Source organism: Dasypus novemcinctus, chromosome 3, assembly GCF_030445035.2.
Source record: "Dasypus novemcinctus isolate mDasNov1 chromosome 3, mDasNov1.1.hap2, whole genome shotgun sequence".
In the NCBI taxonomy this organism is placed as follows: Eukaryota; Metazoa; Chordata; class Mammalia; order Cingulata; family Dasypodidae; genus Dasypus; species Dasypus novemcinctus.
This window is the reverse complement of record NC_080675.1, coordinates 157,268,275-157,293,980: the sequence shown is the minus strand read 5'-3', so window position 1 is coordinate 157,293,980 and position 25,706 is coordinate 157,268,275. Positions and strand designations below refer to the sequence as shown.

At 43.9% G+C, this 25,706-nt stretch overlaps 1 protein-coding gene across 1 annotated transcript in view; it reads right to left on the bottom strand.

The window, feature by feature from the left end:
- ADAMTS17 (ADAM metallopeptidase with thrombospondin type 1 motif 17) overlaps window positions 1-25,706 on the bottom strand; it is a 386,843-nt gene that overhangs the window by 261,073 nt on the left and 100,064 nt on the right. The window contains exon 7 of the mRNA XM_058294624.2: window positions 18,221-18,264. Within this exon, the coding sequence (XP_058150607.1) occupies window positions 18,221-18,264 (44 nt within the window). The remainder of the gene's footprint in view (window positions 1-18,220; window positions 18,265-25,706) is intronic.

Genomic DNA, 25,706 nt, shown 5'->3' with positions numbered 1-25,706 from the left:
AGGTAGAATGACAGGAAATTGCTGGTGGATTAGAAATGCCATCTATATGTTAGGTACCTTCTGAAACAAAGCCTATACACCAGCCAGCCAACTACCAGAAACAGCTAATAAAAATCACAGCCACCATTCTCCAGGTGCCAAATGTTTTTCATTCCATCACTTATCTTCCTCCTGCCAGGTGCATAGCCATGGTAGCCCAAGGCCCGGACCCAAACGCAGCCAGTCTGCCTCTCGGGGTCATGCAGTTGGCTCAGCAACCTGTCCCCTTGGCGCCATCAACCCTGCAGTCTCAACTTCCCCCGACTTTTGGTGGGCAATGCTGGGTGTGAGGAAAATGACTATTTGGTCCAACTCAGTGACGGTCTCACTTGGCTCCTTTTCCAAGATGAAAGCCTCCTGGGCTTTCCGCTTTATCTCAAAACTTATGTTTATCTTGGCAAGTAGAGCTCGTGGCAAAGGAAGTGCTGCAGCCGGCTTGCAAGAGGGGGCCCCAGGGACTCCCCGGCGGCTCCTCTAGCCTTCCTGTAGCGGGCTGCCTTGCTGGGAACCCTTCTGTGAGCCCAGGTGGGGCGAGCGGCCATCCTGGCTCCTCCTGAGGCATCCCGGGAGAGCCCGTGCACAGCTGCTGTGTCCTGTTTGATTGGGCAACCACGGGAGACAGGAAACAATAGAAAAGAGCTGGTATATTATGAAGCCAAACAAGAGAAAAGCAGTGGGAGCTTGAGGGAGGGAGCATGGTGTTGAATTGGCTTCTCAAAAAATTAAAATAAAAGAAAAATAAAGGAGTACTCATTTTCCTGGATGAAAACCCTGGAATGCCAAGGGAAGAGGGAAAGGAGCCTCAGAGCCCATGTCTGAGAATCCAGGCAGCACCGCCTGGCATGACAGGACAAGAGAACCTGGCCACACCTCCTGCCCTTGGCAACTCAAGGGGAAGGGGCAGCCCAAACAGCCCCACAGTGAGCCAGGATGCAGAAGATTCTGGGAAGGGGCGGAGGTAGGGGCGAGGTATGGAAGGGAGGACTATGATTCAGTGAGAGCCTCTCCTGTCAGCAGTGAAGTGGTCAGGGTGATTCCATCTAGCAGGACAGCTACACACAGCATCTGCTCTGGGGAGGCAGAGGGTAGAGCTGGTAGCAGGGAAGGAGTTCACAGTCCTGCTCTCCCCTCCCCCTTCCAGAACTCAACCTTACTGGGCATGCCAGTGAAGATGCCCTTGGCACCTCCCCACCTCGTGCTCACCCTCCAACCCGGAGCAGGTGGTTCTCCAGTTTCTCTGATACTGTCAAAGCAGGGATCAGCAAGGCTGGGATCAGTGCTTCTCAAACCTGACTGTACTTCCCAGTCCCCTGGAGGGCTTGTTAGGACACAGCGAGCACACGCACGCCCCCACCCTGCTCCATCACCAGAGGCTGATGGCAGGGTCCAAGCAGGACTTTGCATTTCCAACACCTTTCCGGGTGATGCTGAGGATGCTGGGCCAGGACCTGGATTGGAGGACCACAGAATCAGAGCATCTCTTTTCCCAAACAGTACCACAAAGGACTTCCACAAAGGACACCTACCTGTCACACAAAGGGCACTGAAAAGACAACACAGCCCACATGGACTGAGCATTTATTGTACATCCTAAGCCCTTTACCTGCAGTTCCTCAGTGCCTTCTCACAACCTCCACCTGAATTATCATCCTCCTCATTTTACAGGTTAAGAAATTGAGACAAGAGGATATATTAACTGCCCTGGGTGCCACAGTTAGCATGAGAACTGGGATTTGAAGCACGCAGGGTGACCCTGAAGCCGTGCTCAAAATCGCTAGCTACCCATATAGAGAGCAGTAATAGTATGATGACGTTCTTTCACCAACTGTAACAAACATGCCACTACAATGTAGGGTGCTGATGGTAGGGCCATATATAGGAATTCTGTATTGTAAACTCACAAGTTCTCAAATTAAAAAATATTAAATGATTGGGGGAAAAAACCAAACCAACCCACTACCCCCTCCTGTCTGCTCTTAACCACAATGCCAAGTTCATGGAAAATCTGACGAGGTGGCTGAACAGTGGGAGACAGTCTGATGCCTTGGATGACAGTCAATACCCTAATTATCACAAGCCTCTAACTCAGATCCTCAGTCAACAATGTCAGACTCAACTACCAGCTCTGACACAGATCAGCTGTCAGAGCACTACAGCTCAAGACCAAGAAAGCATAGGAAGTAACTCAGAAAATCACATCATCAGGGTTTTTTTTTTAAACAAAAAAATGTAAATGTTAACATGTTTACATGGGTAATAATGGAATGACAATAAATATTGAAAGAACTACTTTATATTCATGACACATTTTTATCAACAAACTGTAATATTATGAGTTGAATTATATCTCCCCAAAAGACAGGTTTAAGTCCTAACCCCTGGTCCTGTGAATGTGACCTTATTAGAAACAGCGTCTTTGGTGACGTTTTTAATTAGATAAGGGCAAACTGGATTAAGGCAGTCTTTACCATAATATGCCAGACTCTGTCCATGCTATGGTCTAATCATAACTCAGCCCCTTTCCTAACCATGACTTGGCCCTTTCCTAACCATGACTTGGCCCTTTCCTAACCATGACTCAGCCCTTTCCTGTGCACTGGGCCCTTCCTATCCCCTACAGCATGCCAGGAATTTCTGACCCAAGCCATCTATGCCAGTAATTCTAAAAACTGCTTGAATTCAAGCCCCAAATTATAGCCAGCACCCAGCACCCCCACCCTGATATGGTCGCTGTTGGACTGAGTAGCCAGAAATATGAACTAGTCGAGGGCAGCCTGGCCTGACCTCTCTCCCCTTCCCAAAGCACTCTATTTCTCAAGCTGCATATCTGCAGAAATTGTACAAAACTCATAGACAATTTTCAACTTCATGAGGGAGTGTTTAGGGTTCTTCAACTGAGCCATCTCATAAAGGCCAGTGTGGTTTGGTGAACTGCCTGAAATATGAAAAGTTATGGAGCAGCTTTCGTCCCAGGATCACAATTCTCACTCTAGGAGGGTCACCCCACTTCCTGACTTGGTGAATAATTCCAGGCACCAAAATGGCTTTGGTCTGACTGCCCCATGCTCTTTTATACCATTAGTCTGACAAAAGAACCATCATGGGGAAAATGAACTCTTGGCTCAATTCTAAAGTGATGCTTTCACTGCCAGATGCAGACAAGGACTGACTGTGATTCAGAAATATCAGCGTTAACTTACAGAAGTCTCGCGAGCCCAGTCTCACCTTGGAGTCTCATCCAAAGCAGCACAACCTACCAACCAAAAGAGAAAGTTTCAAAGGCATCCTAATCTCTACATACATCTCTTGAAGAACATTAGAAAGGTTTAAGTCAAATCTCCAGCAACACTTCTTTAAAAATCCACTCACCCCTCTTTATCCTCTCTCTTGCTCCCAGAGTCTGTTCCCAGCCTGTATAGTTCTCCTCCTTCCTCCTTCCCTGCACTGACCCCCATGTCATGCCTGGGCCCTGCAGCCTCTTGTATCCACCTGGTACCCTGTTTCCCATTGGAAGGAAGGAAGCATGAGGACCCCTTTCTCTGGGAATTGTCTTCTATTCTCATACTGACCCCTTTGCTTGGAAGAACTCTTGAACAAGCACTAGTGACTAAAATTCACAACTTTGTTCCTTCACATTAACCCTGAGTAGTAGTATCCCCATTTTATAGGTAAGAAAATAGAGACAGAGAACTGAAGGGACTCACAAAGGGATGGTAGTGAAGAATGATATAATGCAGGTCTAACTGCAGAGCAACATCCCCTCTTTGTATGGGAGGTCTCCTGAGAATGGGCTCAGTGTTCACTGTGATGTTGATAAGCCCTCATGGATGGTGAAAAAGGACCATGAGGTCCACTGTCAAGAAACATTTGTGGGAGGTAGGGGACTGATATCATCAACATAGTGATATAAGATATCCCTTGAAAAACTTCCCTAGAGTTCAGCAACTAACAGGACAAATCCTATTTGCTTAAAACTCTGAAGGATGTTAGAATAGAGAACACTACAAAGGCTGAATTAAAGAAAAAGACCAGGTAGGAAATTTCCATCTGGACCTGCAGGTCTACTTCCCTCCCCCATACTCAGTCCCACACAGCTTGGAAGTTGCTCATAGATAGTGGCCCAGGTCCCTCCCACCAGGGAAACAGACTATAGAGCCACTCACAGCAGGGAGTTAGAAATCCATGCATATCCAGTAACAGGGATCCAAGTCCACAGAGACCCAGGGCAGAACACAAGCCTTTGAGGAGGGCTGCATACAAAAGGCCCCCCATGTGGGGAGAAGAAAGAGAGAGACCATGGTAGAAAGACTGGCACATGCACAATCCAGTTTCTGTTGGCTGGACCACCTAAATGCAAAACAGACTATTCTGGAGTGAATCACTTTTCCGAATTGACCCTGTTTGGCTCCCTGGGGGCAGGATACCTTAATTAACAGAGGCAGAAAAGGCTCACAGAGAAAAAAATGAGGGTTATAATGAACTGCTGTAAGACAGGAGGGTCCTAGAACTGAAAAGTGCATGGTAAACAGCACTGTGTAAGGGAGAGAAACAAATCTCAAGAGCTGGAGAGAAAACTGTGCACACACACACACAAACAACTAAAACAAAACAGATCAAGATTCCCAGAGAAGAAACAGAGGAAAGGAAGCCTTCTCCTGGAGGTGAAACAATTGCACAAAAGGGCAATCTTAAACATTTTACTGCATTTCCAGGGCAAGAGTCTGATGAAGAAGAGCTGAGAAAATCTAATTAAACACAGACTGTTATGAAGGTCTAGAATAAGTTGGACAAACCATCAAAGAAGAGCCTTAACACAAAGCCAATCAACAATAAAACCCTAGACAAAAGGTAGAAATGGACCTTCAGAATTAACTCATCAAGATAATCAGATGCTTGGACAGCAATAAAAGAATTACAAGCCATAATAAGGAACAGGAAGATATGCCTCAGTCAAGGGAACAAATTAAAACTTCAGAGAAGATACATAATTTAGGGCAATTAATCAAAGAAGTTCAAGTAAATTTCCTAAATCAATTCAAGGAGATAAGGAATATATGGCTAAAGAGATAAGGAAGAATTAGAAATTATAAGAAGAAACATAACAGAAGTTATGGGCATGAAATAGCAGAGATTAAATTTATGTTTTTTAATGTAATATTTTATGTGGTCTATTAACTTTTAAAAAAAGGTAATTAAAAATTAAATTAAAGAATACACTGAAGGGTACAACAGCAGATTTGAACAGGTGAAAAAAAGAACCAACGAACCAGAAGACAGGAAAATTGAAGTAATACAGTCAGAAAAACAGAAAAGAAGAGAAAAAATTGAGCAGTATCTCAGGGATTTGAGTGACAGCACGAAGCACAAAAACATATGTGTTCATGGGTGTACCATAGTGAAAAGAGAAAGGAAAAGGAACAGAAAGACTGTTTGAGGAAATAATGGCCAAACATTTCCCAACTCTTACGAAAGACATAAAGATACATGTCGAAAAAGCACAACATATTGCAAACAGAATAAATCCTAACAGACCTCTCCAAGACATACTAATCATAATCTTTCAAATTCCAAAGATAAAGATAGAATTCTGAAAGAAGCAAAAAAAAAAAAAAAAGTGATTCATCACACACAAGGGGTCCTCCATAAAACTAAGTACAGATTTCTCATCAGAAACCATGAAGTGAGAAGGCAGTGGTATGATATATTTAAGGTACTGAAAGAGAAAAACTTCAAGTCAAAAATATTTTGTCTGGCAAAACTGCCCTTCAAAAATGAGGGAGAGTTTAAAATATTCACAGATAAACAGAAACTTAGAGAGTTTGTCAACAAATGACCTGCCCTTCTGCAGGGTGAAAGATAAGGTAAGAAAGAGTGGCTTGAAGTAGTATGAAGAAATGAAGACTATCAGAAAGGGTAACTAAAAGGGTAAATGCAAAATCCAGTAGTACTGCATCCTCAATATACAACTCTACTCTTTGATTCCTATAAAATAAGAATACAGTTGAATAAGAAAAGGGCATATGCCTGGTACTGGACATGCAAAATATAAAGTGGTAAAATGAGACAAAGACAGCATAAAAAGGGGAAATATTGGAATACAGGAGCAGAGAACATGTATGCTATTGAATTTTAAGTTGGTATCTTTTCATATTAGTAGATTAATAGATGTAGGCTGTGTAATATAAACCCCAGAGTAACCATAAAGAAGGAATTTTTTAAATATGCAGAGGGAGTGGAAGTGGCTCAAGCAATTAGGCTCCTCCCTCTGGTCAGTTCCCAGTGCCTCCTAAAAAAGAAAAAAAAGAACAGGTAGAGAGTGCAAAAAATGGGGGGGGGGGGAAGAAATAAATGAATCTTTAAAAAAAAAAGAAACAGAAGTAAGGACTAGTTAGACACCATCAAAAGACATCAACTATACAGAAAAGGAGACTGTAATAAAGGAGATGAGAGTCAAAAAAAAAAAATGACATATGAAAACCAAAGCACAAAATAGCTGTAGTAAGTACTGCCTTTATAGTAATAACACTGAATGTTAATGGCTTAAACTCCCCAATCAAAAGACACAGACTGGAAGAATGGATAAAAAAGCAAGATCCAATTACATGTTGTTTATAAGAGACTCACCTTAGACCCAAAGATATAAATAGGTTGAAAGTGAAAATCTGGAAAATATTCCATGCAAATAGTAACCACATAAGAACTGGTGTAGCTATATTAATATCAGATGAAATAGACTTAAAAACAAAAGCTGTTATAAGAGACAAAGAAGGATGCTATATATTAATACAAGGGAAAATCCACCAAGAAGAAATAACAATCATAAATATTTATGCACTTAATTAAATTGCTCCAAAATACATAAGCCCAACACTGGCAAAATTGAAGGGAAAAATAGATAGATGCCTCTACAATAATAGTGGGGGACTTCAATTCACAAGTCTCATCAATAGATAGAACATCTAGACAGATCAACAATAAGGAAACAGAGAACTTGAATAATATGGCAAGTGAACAATATCTATAGACATATATAGAATACTATACCCTCAAACAACAGGACACATGGATCATTGTCCAGGACAGACCACTTAATGGGTTACAAAATAAATTTTAAAAGGTTCAAATTATACAAAGCATCTTCTCTGACCATAACGGAATGAAGATAGAAATCAACAATAGGCAGAGACTGGAAAATCCACAAATACATGGAAGACAAATAATACATTCTTAATCAATGAGTCAAAGAAGAACTTACAAGGAAAATCAGTAAATATCTTGAGACGAATGAAAATGAGGACACAACATATCAAGATGTATGGGATATAGCAAAGTGCTGAGAGGGAAATTATTAGCCCTAAACTCTTACATTAAAAAAGAATAAAAAGCTAAAATCAAAGACCTAACTGCACACATGGAGAAAATAGAAAAAGAATAGTATATGAATCCCACAGCAAGCAGAAGGAGAGCAATAACAAAGAGTAGAGCAGAAATAAATGAAATGGTAAATAAAAAACCAATAGAGAACATTAACAAAACCAAAAAATTGGGTATTTGAAAGATACTTAAAATTGACAAACTCTTAGCTAGACTGACCAAGAATTAAAAAAGGGAAGATGCAAATATAATCAGAAATGAGAGAAGGGCATTACTACTGACCCCCAAAGAAATAAAAGATCAAAAGGGGATACTATGAACAACTATATGACAACTTAGATGAAATGGACAATTTCCTAGAAATATACAAGCAACCTACACTGACTCTAAAAGAAATACAAGATCTCAACAAACCAAACTCATGTAAAGAGACTGAATCAATCATCAAAAACCTTCCACTAGGACCAGATGGCTTCACAGGTGAATTCTACCAATCATTCCAAGAAGAATTAATACCAATCCTGCTGAAACTCTTCCCAAAAAATTGAAGAGGAGGGAACCCTTACCTAACTCATTCTATGAGGCCAACATCACCCTAATAGCAAAACCAGATAAAGATATTATGAAAAAAGACCAATTTCTCTTATGAATATAGATGCAAAAATCCTCAATAAAATACTTGCCAATCGAATTCAATAGCACATGAAAAGACTTATACACCATGATCAAATGGGTTTTATTCCCAGTATGTAAGAGTGGTTTGACATAAAAAAATCAATTAAGACAATGCACCACATTAACAAAATGGAGTGAAAACCACAATTATCTTGACTGATGCAGTAAAGGCATATGACAAAATCCAGCACTCCCTCTTGATAAAAAGAAAAAAAAACTTAGAAAAATAGGCATAGAAGGAAACTTCCTCAACATGATAAAGAGCATATATGAAAAACCCACAGCAAATATCATTGTCAATGGTGAAAGACTGAAAGCTTTCCCTCTAAGATCTGGGGGGGAAAAGGATACCCACTGTCACCACTGTTCATAAAACATTGTGCTGGAAGTTCTAACCAAAGCAGTTAGCCAAGAAAAAGAGCACCCAACTTAGAAAGAAAGAAGTAAAACTCTCACTATTTGCACATGACATGATCCAACTTTCTCTATATAGAAAGGCCCCAGGGAAGCAGATTTGGCCCAACAGATAGGACATCCCCCTACCACATGGAAGGTCCAACAAACCCAGGACCTCCTGACCTGTGTGATGAGCTGACCCACACGCAGTGCTGATGCACACAAGGAATGCCCTGCCACATAGAGGTGTCCCCCTGCATAGGGGAGCCCTATGTGCAAGGAGTGCACCCCGTAAGGAGAGCGGCCCAGTGCAAAAATAACTACAGCCTGGCCTGTAATGGTACCACACACACATGGAGAGCTGATGCAGCAAGATGACACAACAAAAAGAGACACAGATTCCCACAGAAGAACACACAGTGAATGGACACAGAGATCAGACAATGCGGGGGGGGGGGGGGGGGGTGGTTGAGAAACAAATAAAAAATTAAAAAAAAATTAAAAAAAAAAAGAAAGCCCCCAAACTATAACAACGCTATTAGAGCTAATAAATGAATATGTTGTGCTTCTTGGATATGTATATTTATGTCTTTCATAAGAGGTGATGTTTAATTTATCCAGAATTTTTATAGGTTGATTGTGAAGGTTTAGAAATGGATGATGGTGATGGTAGCACATTGTGAGGGTAATTAACAGAACTGAATTATATAGGTGAATGTGGTTAAAAGGGGAAACTTTAGGTCTTATATGTTACTAGAATAAAAATTAAAAGATAAAATATGGGACTGTATAACACAGTGATCCCTACTGTATTAACTATAGCTAATAGTATCAGCATAAGCATGTTTTTTCATGAATTATAGCAACTGTACAATACTAATATAAGGTGTTAATAATAAGGTGGTATATGGGGGAAAAACACCTAATATAAACCACAGATGATGGTTAATAGTACTATTTTAATAATCTTTCATCAACTATACAAAAGGTAACTACTATAAAAATATAATACCATTATTAAAAATTACTATCATCAATTGTAACAAATATTCCACACCAATGCAAAGTGTTGTTGGTGGGGTAACTTATGGGAATCTGTTCTGTAAACCCACAACTTATCCAATAAATTTTTTTTTAAGATTTATTTTTATTTATTTCTCCCCTTTTCCCCGCCCCCCCCCCCAGTTGTCTGCTGTCTGTTTCCATTCGCTGTGTGTTCTTCTGTGTCCACTTGTATTCTTGTCAGCGGCACCAGGAATCTGTGTCTCTTTTTGTTGTGTCATCTTGCTGTGTCAGCTTCCTGTGTGTGCAGGACCACTCCTGGGCAGGCTGTACTTTTTTCGCACTGGGTAGCTCTCCTTATGGGGCACACTCCTTGCATGTGGGGCTCCCCTACATGGGGGACACCCCTGCATGGCATGGCACTCCTTGCATGCATCAGCACTGCGTGTGTGCCAAATCATCACATGGGTCAGGAGGCCCTGGGTTTGAACCCTGGATGTCCCATGTGGTAGGTGGACGCTCTATCCATTGAGCCAAATCCGCTTCCCCCAATTTTTTTTTTAATAATTTTTTTGTGGGAGCACTTCTCCAACTCCCAGCTGAGATGTCTTAGGCTCATGGACCTCCAGGGCCCAGGCATTTGTTCTCATTGCACCCAATGCACATGGTACCTGGTCCCTCACCCCAAGCCAGTCCCTCAGCTCCTTCAGATGGTCTTCAGAAACCAGTCTCCAACATTTAGACACAACTTACCTGGCATTTTTGAGAAAACACTTTCTCCTTAAAGGGAAACATGCCGAAGAAACTCATTTACAGAAGTAGATACACTTTGGCTTTCCCAGCAACTTCTCAGTTGAGAAGTCAAAAGCTGAATTTGTGAGAAGCAAACTCATAAAGTATATAGAATGCTACTTTCCTAACTCTCTTAAATGAGTGGTCAGTTTTTCAATAATACAACGATGCAGGCAGCAGTTGTCAAAACAACATGCACCCTGGCGACTAGACATAGGCACATTTGATTCCTTGAATTGAAACCTTTCCTAAAACCTCTCAGAGATCATTTCAAAACACTTCACAAAGATAAATACCAATATAACTTCTGGAAAACAGATGAATTTGCTGAAGACCTCTCACTTGGGACAACTAATATGTAACTACATTTTAATTAGCCTTCCCCTTTTCTATAACCTTCTCAAAATAGACACAAAAGACACTGGGTGGGTAAGCCTGAAACTAGAGAAGCGTCCACTGTGCCAAATACAAACGAGACGGAACAAGGTAAAGAGATGGGCTTCAGACAGACATGTTAGACTTTATTTTATTGAAGGTCTATTATCTACTTATTTATTTAAGGTTATTTACTTATTTATAAAATACCACTTTTATCTCAAACATTACTTTCCAGCCTCATCTACTTTATTCAGCAAATAAAAAACTATTGATACTTCCACAATTCAAAACCACCCTCACAGAATGAAGACTCCCCAGTACAGCAAAAATCCCAAAGGACTGCTCACCTCTGAAGGGAATTCCAAAGAGGGTTATACACACATCTCTAGCAATGGCCTCATGACTGGAATAAGCAAATGGTGTTCCAGGGTCACAAATGTGAAGGGCATAAAGTACAGGTGGATGGATAAATGTTGTTATGTATGCTTTTATATCCAAAAGGTGGCACTACCTGCTGACCTGAGCCCTTAATTGTGACAACATCATCTATTTCCAACCTCTCTTCCTCCTTAACACATTCAATTAATAAAAATCAAGTAGATCTGGCACATGACACATCAGCCCACTCTCCCCACCTCTCGCCGGTTCCTCAGAATATTCTAGTTTCATGGTCTCAGGGAGGTCTGGCCTGAAACAGACTTCAGAGATTGAGGCTTCATTCCCAAACACCTACATTCTGGTCAGAGAAAATCCTATCCCCATGACCCACGTCTTCCACTGACAAGCACACCCTTGCATTCTCCCTCTTAGATTGGCTTGCTGCTTGCATATAAATGGCCGCCTCTAGGAAGTTCCCTATCAGTGCACTGGTGCTGCCGAGAGGTAGGGACAGTAAGACACAGGCCCTTCCAGCTGAAGTCAGGGAGGGCTGTGGCACCCTCGGCCCCTGAGATCAGGAAAGGTCTTGGAGCCCCTCAGCTGCATCTCCGTGGCCTCGGCTGAAACACCTCACGAGGCTATGAAACAGCGCTGCTTTGCTTTGGGCAGGATTATCACTTCTGTTTACAAGGGAAGGAAAAGGGAAACTTTTCCATTCATTAAAAATTATTATGAGACCAGGCCAGGAAAAAAAAACAACCCGGCTTGAGTTAGGCTTTCAAAATAATCACTAGCTCAGCATCCAGCAAGACAAACACCACCCCCCGCCCCCACATACACACACACACTTGCTATAATTCTAACACCTGTTTTTGGTCATCCAGGTTATGGAGAGAAGGGTACTCAGGCAGCCACCCAAAGAGAGGCCCAGAGTCAATGGCGGGAGCAGGCAATGCCAAGGGCCAGCCCAGGCTTCCACAGGGCTCACCTCACCTCCAAGTCCCTCACCTTTTCTCACCTGGAACAGCCTCTACACCAGGATTGAGGCTGGAAAGAATCACTCTGGGTGAAGCAACCCAGTAGAGGAAAAGCACACAGCCCACAAAGGCAAGGCCTGAACTGTGCACCTGGGGACCACTCAGTGAGGGGGCAGCTGCTTGTTAGGGACAGAAGCCTGTTTTTCCAGGTCATTTTGCCTTAAGAGTTGCTTTTTCCCTTTGTGTGTGTCCTCTGCTGAGGTGACCAGTAGAGTCCCTGATGTGTCATCCCCACAGGTCTCCCCCTTTCCCAAGTGACCAGAGAAGCCACTGGCCAAGTGGCAGGGGGGGAGGGGGGGGGCGGTCAGCAACATCTCTGACCTCTAGTCATAAGACACCAGTAGGACACACCACCAATTATGACAACCGAAGACATGTCCAGACACTGCCAAATGTCCCTTGGGGAAAGAAATTGTCCCTATTTGAGAACTACTGTCCTACAGTAATAGGAAGCCAGTGCCCAGTGTGGATGGCTCTAGAAGGAATGGAATTCAGACAAGTAGTACCCAGACATATAGTAAGTGCTGCAGAGACAGTTATCAGACATTGTATGTCCTCCCATGACCCACTGGGTGGACTGTGGGAGAGTGTGGACTATGATGTGGACCATTGACCATGAGGTGCAGTGGTGCTCAGAGATGTACTCACCAAGTGCAATGAATATCTCATAATGATGGAGGAGGTTGTTGTTATGGGGGGAGGTGGGGGGGGGTGTGGAGGGTATATGGGGACCTCATATTTTTTTAATGTAACATTAAAAAAATAAAGACAAAAATAAATAATAAATAAATAAATAAATAATGAGTGAATGAATTAATGAGCCACCAGGATCCCCTTTCATGTGTTCCTTTTGGATGTCATCCAGAAGAGCCCTGGGCTGATAACTTAGTTTTCAGGTGACCAAGTGAGAGGAAACAATAGTACCACATGGCATTTATATAGTGCTCTATGCAAGTTGTATGATCATGTGGCTATGACTATAGGCAGGTCATTAAGCTCAACGGACAAAGTATAAAAAAGGAATTAAGGGAAGCAGATGTGGCTCAAGCAATTGGGCTCCTATCTACCATATAGGATGTCCAGGGTTTAAAACCCAGGGCCTCCTGGTGAAGGCAAGCTGGCCCGTGTGGCTAGCTGGCCCACACAGAGTGCTGGCCTGTGCAGAGCACTGCCCCATGCAGGAGTGCTGCCCCACGCAGGAGTGCTGCCCCATGCAGGAATGCTGCCCCGTGCAAGAGTGCTGGCCCATGCGGAGAGCTGGCCCAGCAAGATGATGTGACAAAAAGAGACATGGAGAAGAGACAATAAGGGACACAGCAAACCAGGGAGCTGAGGTGACGGAAGAGAATAATCACCTTTCTCCCACTCCAGAAGGTCCCAGGATCAGTTCCCAGAACCTCCTAATGAGAATACAAGCAGACACAGAAAAACACACAGCGAGTGGACACAGAGAGCAGACAATGTAAAACCCTCCATTGATGAAGTTTAGGGGAAAGAATCACTTGATTGTGTAACAGATCATTGCAGGGTTGTTGGACAGAATTAAACGAGATAATTCATGTAAAACATACAGCACAAGGGGTCAAGGCACACACTCCTTTGTTCGGTGCAACTGACAAGAGGGATCTTAACAGAATGTCCTCCCAGCTCCTGCCACTAAGCTTTACTCGGCAAAATGGAGCAGGGTAATTGGGGCATACACTGTTTTTGTTATAAGCATGTGTGGAATGCCAGACACTGTGCCAGGGGCTGACACATCAGCTATCAAACTCATCGTTCGCAAGCAACCTGGTTAGATGATGGAGACCCAGGCAAGTGTGACTTGCCAAAGATTACACAGGTCATCTTTGTGTACTCATGAACTCAAAAGACTCAGTCAGCATGCAGGGCCATCACACTGAAGCTTGGGAAGATCACAGGTTTGGGGAAAATGCTTTGTGTATTCTGTGTCCTGTAGTTTCATATAGACATAGGTCATCAGATCAGGAGATGTCTTCTGAAAATACTGGGCAGGATCTCCAGTTGAAAAAAATTTAAAAACACAACCATTCATCCATTCAGCCTGGCAAGGCCTCTCCACTGCAGGGCTCAGGACCAGTTTAGAATCACATCCCGAGAAGCCCTACCTCTGCCTAAGCCAGCCAGTGCCCTGTCAAGCTCAGAGACCATAACCTGAGGATTACCTGGGTTTTTGGGTTTCAGTGTTCACTAACAGGTGGGGAAGTGGTGGACATCGGTTGTTCTGGACAGCAGAGCATCCATCCTTGTCCCTGCCTGAAGCACACTGATCCCCTTGGAGGACCACCCCTCTCTGCCCCATTCTATTTACTCTTTGTGGGAGGTTCTTCCCTCCCTGTGGAAGCCCAAAGGGCCAGCACCTCCTTGCCCCAGTGCAGACTCTGTGACTTAGGGAAGCCAATGGGACTCTGAGCTGTTGACAGATGGCTATGGGGGCAGATGGAGGACATTCTCCATGGCTGCCATGGCATGTGGGCCAGCCAGGCTCTGCCACTGACCCTGGGAGGTGTCTCCTAGTTGCTGGGTGTGTTCCGAGCCTGCTCCTCCAGCTTCCTAGGGAGCCAGACTTCAGACAAATGCCCCTGTGGTCGGTTTTCTGCAATCAGGAATCCAGACTGATAAAATGGGCTAACACAGATCTGGAATGTAGATGGCCAGCATAGAGGTCAACTCTTTTTCACGGAACCCCAGAATTCCAATAAGCACTCCTAGGGGTTCTTTAGGCGTGTCCATCAAATTAACTTTGAAATGTATTTTAAGTTATTTTTAAAACAGTACTTAAAGCAATATACTTGGTGAGTTGTTTCATTTCTCGATGTAATTCGTCAGTTAATATTCTTCCTTTTTGCAAACTTACTTTAAAAGCAAAGTTTTTATTATTTTCACTTATTTAAGTCTATTACCAAATGTTTTAGTTTTGATATACCCTTTGTATTTTCACTCAGCTGGTCCATGAACCTGATCCATAACATCTGTAGAAATGGCTTTTTAAAATTAACTGTGTAAATGCCCTTGCCGAGATTAAGCAATAAAACAAGTGTTGTTTGCACTGTCACTGCATCAAAGTTTTAAAAGAAAAACCTTTTTTAAAAAGCACTATCAAAATATAGGTTGATTTTAAGGGAATATTGGCAGGGAGGGTGTATGAGAAAACCCTCTAGGGTGCTGATATTCTACATTGAAACTGGATAGTGGTTTTAAGAGTATAGAGAAATAAAAATCCACCAAGCTGTACACATAACATGTGTGCTCTTTACTATAAGTCAGTTACACTCTGATTAAAGCAAGAGAGCCAAAGCAAAACACTGTTATATATCAAATTCTAAAGCACTGGCGACACCCCACTCCCCTGCTTTCTCAGTTATCCCCCAGAGCCAGATTTTCTCATTTGTAGCAGAACTCAGGATACAGCCCCATTCCCCTGCTACAGTCAGACCCTGAGATTTCAAGGCAGCTGTTCAAAATCTCTTAGCATTGGCAACTACCTATCTATGAGATTCAGGCTATTTTTCCATTCTGTGCAATCCAAACAAAGCACAAAAATAAACCGGATATGGCAATGATAAAAATTACAGTGATGGAATATAGATAAGTGGTTTCCAGGGGTCAGGGAAGGGTAGGGAAGAAAGATGGGTGTTTCCATAAAAGAGTAGCACAAGGTATTTCCTTTGAGGTGGTGGAAGAGTTCTGTATCTTGGTGGTGATGGTGATTACATGAATCTATACATGTGAACCACATGTAAAGACCCACCCCCTAAAAGTGCAGGCAAAACCTGGTGAGAGCTGAGCACCATCTCAAGTCTCGCTAACTGAATTGTGTCCATTTTCTACTTTTGATGATGCACTTTTAGTCATGTAAGATGTCACCACTGGGGGAAGCTGAGTGATAGGGACAAGAGATGTTTCTATACTATTTCTGCATTTTTTAATGATCTTATAATTATTTCAAAATAAAGAAGTTAAAGAAAATACAGAAATAAATTGGATGTTGAGACTGCAGCAAGAATGTCACAACCCCAGTTTTCAAATAATGGTGATCACTGAATTACCGACTGACCTAATAAAATGTACACATTCAAATTATGACACACTAAAATAAGTGTATTCCAATAAATACCATCTTTTTTTAAAAAGGAATTTGGTTTCTCTGTAAAAGTTGAAAATCATTGAGGCATTGGAAAGAACATGCAAAGGGGAAGCAGGAGATGGGGGCTAGTTCAGCTATGAGCTAACTGGCAGGTCACCAAAGGATGATTACACCCAGTCCCGGCCATTAAAAGACTTCCAGTCTGGTTTAGGAAATGAGACAAACACAACTGGGAGGTGTCATAAGAATATAAGATGCCCTGTGGCAGCACAGGGCTGAGTGTGAAGCAAGTAGTATAGTAAGATAGCTCCAGAGAGGGTAATATGCTTGATTAGAATTAGCCTCCTGCTCTTCAACAAGGGCCTAAAGTACAGGACATAATTGCAGTTAACGGCAGATATCACACTATCTATTCAAAAGAAAAGAAAAGCCAACTACAAATCATAGGAAAGAAAACCACGTGATTAGATCCATGTGGTTCAACAACACTGGTGTCCCTACATCTGTGTTCATTCGTTACTTCATTCATTCAATCAGTCAACAAGGACCAAGCCTCCCATATCCCACTGCCAAGCACTGAAGGACATACAAATTAAAGGCCAGAACTTGGCTCTGTGTAGTTAAGGGTCTTCTAGGGATGATGTATAGGCCACTATAAAGATGGATCAATGCTTCCATGGGGTGAGCATTAGGGGCAGGAAAAGCAAGTAGCAGAGGCCCACTAAGAAAGGTGGTAACCGCCAAGTTGACTTGCAAACAGAGAGAAAGAGTTGTTACTTCTAAGGCAGGCAGGTGCCTTGGCAGCTCTGCCGAGGAGCAGAGGTCAATACAGACACAGCTTCTACAGCACCAACCGGACTTGGACTTATGCCTACTGTCCCTCCACTGACCCACATTTGACTTTGCATTGGTCTGGTAATTCCACTAGGAGTCCAGCCCCCGAGAGCAAAGCACAGTGGCTGGTTGGTTTTTGATTCCTAGTTCTCAGGTTTGTTTAGAGGACTGGTAAAGTAGAAGACAGACAAAAATCATCTTGTAAACTCTAAAATATGACGTAAATGTTATCATCATCCCACTAAGGTTTTGAAGGGTCTTATATGTCACCTAGTCCAAAGTGATCATTTTGTAGATCAAGAAACAGATTTACCCAAGGCCATCCAGCTTGTAAAAGGCAGAGTCAGAGTGAAGCCCGGGGTTCCCACTGCTAGAACTCCATGGGTAGGACAGGTTTTTAACATTTAAATTCCACAATGTACATTTATTTTCAACCCCAAACATTTTCTTTTCAAATTTTCTAAGATTTTAAGCACAATTTAATCCAGAAAAAAAAGTAAAAGTTTGTGCTCTCACAGACAAAGTTGGAAACTCTCCTGGTGTTTGCTCTATTAATCAAGCACTTGATTCCTATGCTCAAAGAATGGTTTCAGTTTGAAATCTGTGAGAAGGCAAGAGCAAGCCAGATGTGAGTAAGGATAGGACAGAACAGAAAACGGCAAGTGATGGGGAGCATGGGGGATAAGTAGAGGGCAGAAGAGGGAGGGAAGGGGAGAAAGGAAGCTATGGTTTCCTCAGCATTACATCTCAGTGTCCATACTATGTGAGTATAAACCCATTAGCTTGGTGGTCCTCGTTGGTGGGCAAGACCAGTCCTACAACTATGTCATCATGTTTCCCCTCTTAGGATGTTTGTAAAAGGTAATCTGCTTGTGTGAGAATAAGGACACTATATCTCATGAAAACTGTGACATTCAATCTACTTTCCTTCCCACCTTGGTGAACAAGATGCTCAGAGCCAAATGTGTCCTCAACTGCAGGTGGCTCAGGGCATATGTTTAGATGCCTTCTGCTATAACCAGTGTCAAAATTTTCCAGGAAAAAAAAAGGAGATAAAATGAAGTCTAAGAATCAAGTTCCAATAAAAGAGGCAGCAGAAAATGCAGAGTTTTTTGTGAAGAGGTCCTGCAGAACAATGTCTTATGAAAAGTCTCCAGATTCTCACAAGGTTTTCTGGCCCCATATATGATTATTCTAATTCTAAACTTACCAACAGTGTCACAGGGTTCATCTTTGTGGACGCAGAAATCGGTCCTAAAAATTTAAAAAAAAGAAAAGACATCAAAGTTAGATTCATGCAGGGCTCCCCCAAGAATTCTAGAAGAATGCACTGCCTACTAATCTTGATTCAGCATCCTGCCATAGTAAAGTTATTGCTTTAGTTGTCACAGGTTATAGTGAAGAATAACAACCACCAGTGTTTGCCAGGAATAACCCATCATGACATATCCAACTGGCAAGCCCAGTTACCTCACAGAAGACCCTCTGTTGATTGCTGAACTATGAGCTACTTAACTCTCACTTGCTAGGACTCCTCCAACCAGCTGAAAAGTTTTTTTGGAGACAGATGTTGGTCAGGCCCTCCTGTCTGAGATAGTTATCAATCAATACCATCTAACCACAGTGGCTTCCCCATGCCATGCCACTTGGCAAGCAACTGGTTCTAGGTGCAATCATGACCATGTATCACTTAGATGAGGAGACAACAAAGAAGTCATTTTTAAAGACTGTATTCTTGACCACTCGCTCCCAGATTTCCCCAGGTGTGTGGCTATGGATGAGTGAGAGTAAAGATGCCCTGGACTTGGTTCCATCAAGTGAGAAGGGGCTCGCCCTGGCCTCTGTCCTGTCGTGTGAAATGAGGCTTCAGGACCCTTTTCCAAAACCAGCTCATTCCTGCGATTCCTCCCATTAGGTTGCACAGTCAGGAGCCAATTACAGAGTGCTGGTGGGGGTAGTATCCTGCCTAGGGGCTGGATGAGGGGAGCAAACATGGGGGTGGGCTGTCAGAATACACCTGCTCACCTGCAGTGCTTGGACCACACTCAAGCCCAGGTGTGGATTTAAATGGTGTTTTAAAGCCACCTCTCCTCATTTTACTTTTTCAGACTTTTTGGGAAGGAAGGTATGGACAGCCATAGATAAGGCTGGCAACAAGCAAAGTTGTGAAGGGAAGTGGCAGATCCTGGTTTGGGCCACTCTGAGACTTTCTTGGTGGAGTATGTACCCCTCCCGCAAGTCCCACCACCCACTCAGATATTCAGTGTCTCAATTCATACCTTCTGTATACCAAATCTAGTTTCCAGAACTGCTGACCTACCATCCACCTGAGAGGGCAGTGGGTGACTCCTAATGTGTTTTTTTAGTCCCCCTGCTTTTCCTCTCCCTTTCCTTTCTTCCCTCTCCCCTCCCCCTTCTTCCTCCACCCCAACTCTCAATACCTTCATTGTATTTGCCTCCAAAGTGTAAAGTGAATAGAAGCAAGCATGTTCTCAAACCTGGCTTTGCTTCAGGCTCACCTCTAACAGTTGTGAAAAATAGAAATAAAAAAGATTCCTCAGCCCATTCAGACTCACAGATCCCAGATCTACAGATGTAACAATTTCTGCTTGGGACTCTGATGTATGGAAGCCCAGATCCAGATCTACTGCTATGGTAGATTGAGTCATGTGCCCCAACAAAAGGCATATTCTTAAACTGAAACCATGTCCCTGTGGGTGAGAACCCGTTTATAAATAGGACCTTTTGCAGATTTTATTTTTTAGCTAAGATGTGGCCCAACTGAACCAGAAAGGGTCTTAATCTGTACGAATGGAGTCCTTAATGAGCAGAAGAAATTCAGACATGGTCAGTCAGAGAAAGCCATGGGGAAAAGCCCGAAGCTGGAAGTCAGCAGAACTGGAAGAGCAGACACATGGAGAGAGAGAGTGCCAGGTGACAGGAGGCAGAGATGCAAACGAGGGTCCCCAAGGACTGTGAAAGCCAGCACGGAATGCCACAGACTTCAGGAGAGGAGGGAACAGCCTTGCAGATGCCTCTGTTAACTTGTAACCTCAAAAACACTAAGACCAAAGCAGTAAGTAAATAAATTTTTAAAAAGCGTACTGTTTAATCCAACCATTGTGTGGTGTCTGTCACAGCAGCCCTGGTAAACGAAGCTGCCTCAAGTTGAAGGAGTCCCACCAGGGTATTGGACTCCCTTCAGGCCCCCAAGGAGTGGGCAGGCAGGTGGGCGGCCTGACAGGAGTGACTTGAATTTTCTCATTTTTTCCAACAAGTGTATATATTTTGGGTGATCAATGGAAAAACTCTTTTCTTAAGAAAGAAGAAAAGAACACCTTCAAGTCCCCCAAAAGGAATGCCCCTGGCAACGGAGAGGGAATAACCCTAAAGGGTTGAAAAAGGAAGCACAGAGCCTTGATTTTTCTGTCAGACTCCCTTTTAGAACACTAATTAACAGGCAGTGGAGGTGGTGGGGAGGAAGCACTGGCAGAGAAGAAGCCAAAGTCAGGGACATAAACACCCTTACTGACTTGATAACTTTCTAACCCCCACTGAACATTCCTTATCTGAAACGCTTCCCGTTTCGAACATCTGTCTCCTTTTCTTCTTCTTTCCCGCCCTCTCCCCCTCATAGAGCCAATTCTCCACATAGAGCCAATTCTCATTATTCATGGTAGTTATCTAGAAAATACTGAATTAGCTAATACTGAACCACTATTTCCTGGGGGGGGAGGGTTAGGCTGCTAGAAGCCTCTGATCACATTTTCTTCAACCGATCAGTATGTGATCTTGTCTCATCACCTTCTCAAATAAGATATCTTATTTGATATATAACTGATTAGGTAACACTGAGCCCATGGACAACAGCACTGGAACTCAGAAGCTTCTCCAATATGTGAAATTCCTCTGTAAGGCACCACAGCCTCCTTATGCCCAGGAACAGCACTGCAGCGCTACACCTGGGGGCTACTTTAAACAGCAAAATCACAAAGAAAGAGCAGAAAAAGACACACACACAAAAACTTGGCATTAAATATACTGTGAAAGGGACACTTGTTTATAGTCTGGGAGCTGAAACCAGAAGGCAGAGTGCCACTTGTTCAACCTCAGCTGGGAATGTGCATCAGGTGACAAACTTTTCACAGCTCTGGGCATGTCTTCAGCAAATGACCTTGAAACACCATGAGTACTGATTTGGGGAATACAAATAAATTTTAGCAAGTAGAATCCACAGACAATGAGGATCAACTCTACATGCATGCACACACACACACACTAATACAAAGGCAAGCCTGGCCCAAGGCTTGTTCCAGCCTTGTTCCAGGGTCTCCTTTGAGTCTATGGAAGGCTCAGCACGGCCACCTCAGAATTGCTATCATTCTGGGCACCATCTTTAAGAACACCTGCCTGGGGGCCTGACAGGGCCATCCTACCTCTCCCATCTTATGGCCTCCCTGAAGAGAAAGGGGTGGTCTCAAATAATAGGCCTTGCCACAGCACCCAGTGCTTCCCCTGAAGGGAAGGGGAGATCTGAGGTCTGCTCATGGAGAGTGTAGCAGTTTGATATTATTGATAAATTCCAAAAAGAAATACTGGATTATGTTTGTAATCTGATCTGCACCTGGGCATGACTGAGTTACAATTAGGGCATTTAGTCCCCACCTCTTGGTGGGTGGGGACTCACAGATAAAAGGCATGGCAAAGAACTAAGTTGGGGCTTTTAATGTTGGAGTTTTAATCTTGGAGTTTGATGCTGAAGACTTAAGCTAGAGCCCCGGCAAGTAAGCTCACAGAGGAAACAGAAGCCAGCCCCAGGAAAAGAAGATCCTTGACCCCAAAGAAAAGCAAGCCCCAAGAACGTAGGAACCTAGGAAGCCTGAAACTTCACAAACCTCGGCAGCCATCTGGTCCAAATAGACTTTGGTGAGGGAAGTAACTTATGCTTTATGGCCTGATATCTGTAAGCTCCTACCCCAAATAAATACCCTTAAAAAAACCAACCAATTTCTGGTATTTTGCATCAACACCCCTTTGACTGACTAATACAGAGGGTGAAGGGGCCAGCCAAAACTGGAATCATCTCTCTCCTTCCTACCCACAGTGGTGTCTCAGAATAGGTAAAATAAGCCACCTGCAGAGGCAACTTTACCACCAGTAGCCCCCTGCCCCATGTTGTTCTCCTGCTTATAAGGGACAACCCACTTTTCACAACACCTCACTGCAAACTCAGGCCAGACCCAGAAAGCAGGGACTGTGGGTTCATCTGGGGATTGAAGGGAGATAAATGGAAGACCAGAACCAGCTATCCTGTCTCAGTCCATTCAGGGTCCAGTGTTCATTCCTCAAAGAGAAGGGAAGCTCACATAGGACCTGAAGGCACACATGTCATGGTATGTCCTGAATGTGCTTCAAGGGTATGTATGTACCGGTGCATGGGACCCCACACTCTGAGAGGCCCCATGCTATAATACTCTACTGTTGCCACCTTGAAATTCTGAAAGATTTTTGAACATGGGGCCCTGCATTTTCACTTTGTGCTGGGCCTTGCAAATTACGTAACTGGTCCTGTGTATAACCTACTGCCTAGAACTTGGCTGGGAATGAATATATACTGGCTCCTTTATGAACACTGATTCCTGACATCTCCAGAGTGCTTTCAATTTGCCCAGCAAGTGCGATGTTGGCCGCACCTCTCGCAGATGTTGGAAAACATGGTAAAGCACAACACCAGTTTCCACGGAGACCCACTAAGCTCTCATCATGAGAAGGCTTGGTAAGTGGCCCCTGAACTCAGAAGGTAGAAGGGAAGGCCATTTCTGGGGATCTGGGTGGAGTTACACCAGGAGGGAAAGGTGGGGGAGCAGAACTGGGGAATGGTCCTACCACAGCTTGGGCCTCGGGTTTGCCCTGGGTGGTACCCCGGCATCCCAGCTTGGTGGGGACCGCACCGTTTCCTGGGTTTCTGGGGCTGAGCGCCACAGTTAAAAGCCTCAGAGGGTGCTGAGGTCCACCTGGAGCCCCCCATCTGCTGCGTGAGCGCCCGGACCCCTTCCTCTCAGGAGCCGCTACTAGCTACACATACAGCCACAGCTGCCGAAAACGCAGCTTCTGCTGTTTCCTGGCTCAGCGGCTTCTGCTGGACACGAAGTTCATGCTCACATCTTCTGCGGCCATCTGCCGGCTTGGTGGGCGTCCAGGAGAACACAGCTAAATCTCACTGGGAATAAAAGAAAAGAGAAGTCCTCGCCCGCCCTGTCCAGCCCCAGGCTCGGGACCCAGGGGATAGTTTTTTAAATGCTGCCTGGCCCGAGCAGCCTCCAATTAGACACTCAGCTCGGATTACTCTGGGAAGAAAAGATTGCTTCTTGAGAGCGGTGGCCTCCTAGCACTGAATTTCCTCATGAAAACATCAAGCCCATTGTCCTCCTAACCTAAGGAATCGTGGCTTTCAGCCTGTAATTATTAAACAATGTTTCTGGGCCAACTCGGCTTCCTACCCCAGCTCCAATGCATTCCCCCACCCTGTCCTTGTGAAAGGTCTTCAATTTAAGATCTGGCAACAACCTAGAGGAGGAACTGTGCCCCCATCCTTCATTCTGGCTGCCCCCTACTCCCCTAGAAGCAGCAGAGAGGATGCTGACTGCTCGGCTCACTCAGGAAATATCAGCAAGAAATAGAGAAGAACATGCCTGCTCCTGGGCCGTCGCGGGAGGCCCGTTCACAGGCTTTCTCAAAGCCAGGCTGCCTGCTGCTGACGTGCTTTACCCTGGCCCTGCCTGAGGATACCCTCCTCCCAAGCCGCACTCAGAAACGTGTGGCTGCTGCAATAAAGTAATACACCTCGGTGGCTTCATGCAACAGAAACGCATTCCCTCCCAGTTCAGGAAGCTAGAAGTCCAAAACCAAGGTGCTGGCAGGGTTGGTTCCTTCTGGAGCCTCCCTCGTTGCCTCTCTGCTCGCTTCTCCCTGGTTTGTTGCCATGTCTCTGGGTCTCTGTATCCAAATCTCCCTCTTCAGTCCCTTATAAAGACACCAGTCACTGGATTTCAGTCCCACCCTCATGCAGCATGGCCTCATGTTAATCTGCAAAAACCCTATTTCCAAAGAAGGTCTCATTTACAGGTATTGGGAGTTAGGACTTGACCATATCTTTTGGGGAACATAATTCAACTCTCTATAATGCCCAGGCAAATCAGGACACCCTCCCCCAAACTGCCTTAGTTAGAAAGTTTTTGCACAAAATATTTCCAGTGTGATGAGTAAGCAGTTATGAGGAAGAAAAAGAAAAGGAAAAGGAAAGCTACCCTGCAGCATCTGAAGGGGTACTTGCATCTGCTGAGGGATTTTTTTTAAGTGTTAATCTAGAAGATTTGGCAACACTAATTGGGCCAACATATATTGCTTCAGTAAAAAAGCACCATTCATTTCTAAACCAAGGCCACTTTCGGCACTTTCTCCAGACAATGGAAGGAAACAGCAGGAAAGGGGGGGGGTGGAACTAAAAAACTAAAAAACCCAATATAGGCAAAATGTCAAAAGGATAGTGATAAAATCTGGTAGGGCCAACTGGAGGTCCTCATGCTAAGATCCATGTTGCAAAGTCAAAATCTAAATCAGTTTCTAGTCCCTGTAAATGCCTGGCTCGCCCAGAAAACAGAATTAAATCAGCCAATCAGGGATCGTCAACTCCCTATTCTTCTGGCTGGCTCACTTCCTGATTGATAAGCCACTGCCCACACAAACTGTATCAGGAAACATAGTCTGCATTAACCAGTGAAGACTTCCTCCCAAGGCACTCCCTTGTTCTGTCTATAAAAGCCCCGTTGCTCTCTTTGTTCAGCGGAATTCCTCTACCTTGTGGTGACTGGAATCTCCCCAATTCATGAATTGATTCAATAAAGCTCTCTGAGATCTAAACCAATTTTGCTCAAGTTTTAATTTTAACATTATGAATGTTTTCTAACTAAACAGCAGAATGATGCATCCTAAATAAAAACTCCCTTCCAAGTAGTGACCTTGGAAGTTGGGTGTGTACTTCAGAGATAATGTTATTTAGCGTCCCTCCCCAGGAAAGACCTTTAGACCTAATTTAAGTATCATTTGGGAAATAAGTCCCCTTCATTTGCAGTCACATAGAGACATGATGCCCAGCCACTGCTTGCTTCCCAACAAAATCCCCAGCAAATGGCGGTAACATTTACCCCAAAATCACCACCCTCCGGTGCCCTACAGAAAGGCCATTTTGGAGTGCTCTGAACAGTGGTGGGATCTGGGCAGTGAGCATGTGGGGCCACTGCTGTTGGAAAGGGCGGGCCCGGAGGGCAAGCTCAGGACAAAAGCAAGAACCCAGCACGTCCGTCCCTTGGTCCTTGGTGCTTTGTCAGTGCACCAGCTGTACTGCAGACCACCAGGATTCTTGACTAGGCTTTTCTACAATGTCCCATTATACATTTAATCACATCTTGTAGAAGCAGCAAATATTCTCTTATGACTGTGATCAGTATGGTCCACAGTACATATTCACCCTTTAGGGTTGGCAGTTGATGGATCATCTACAGGAATGACTAGGTGTCTACTTGGTGGCAAGTGCAGGCTCTGTATCGTTAAGAGGAGAAGGTTAGGGAGCTGTGTTGCCTTGTGCCTGGGGCTGGGGTCACAGAACATTCCCAGCTGGCTTTGGGATGTCATTGGAC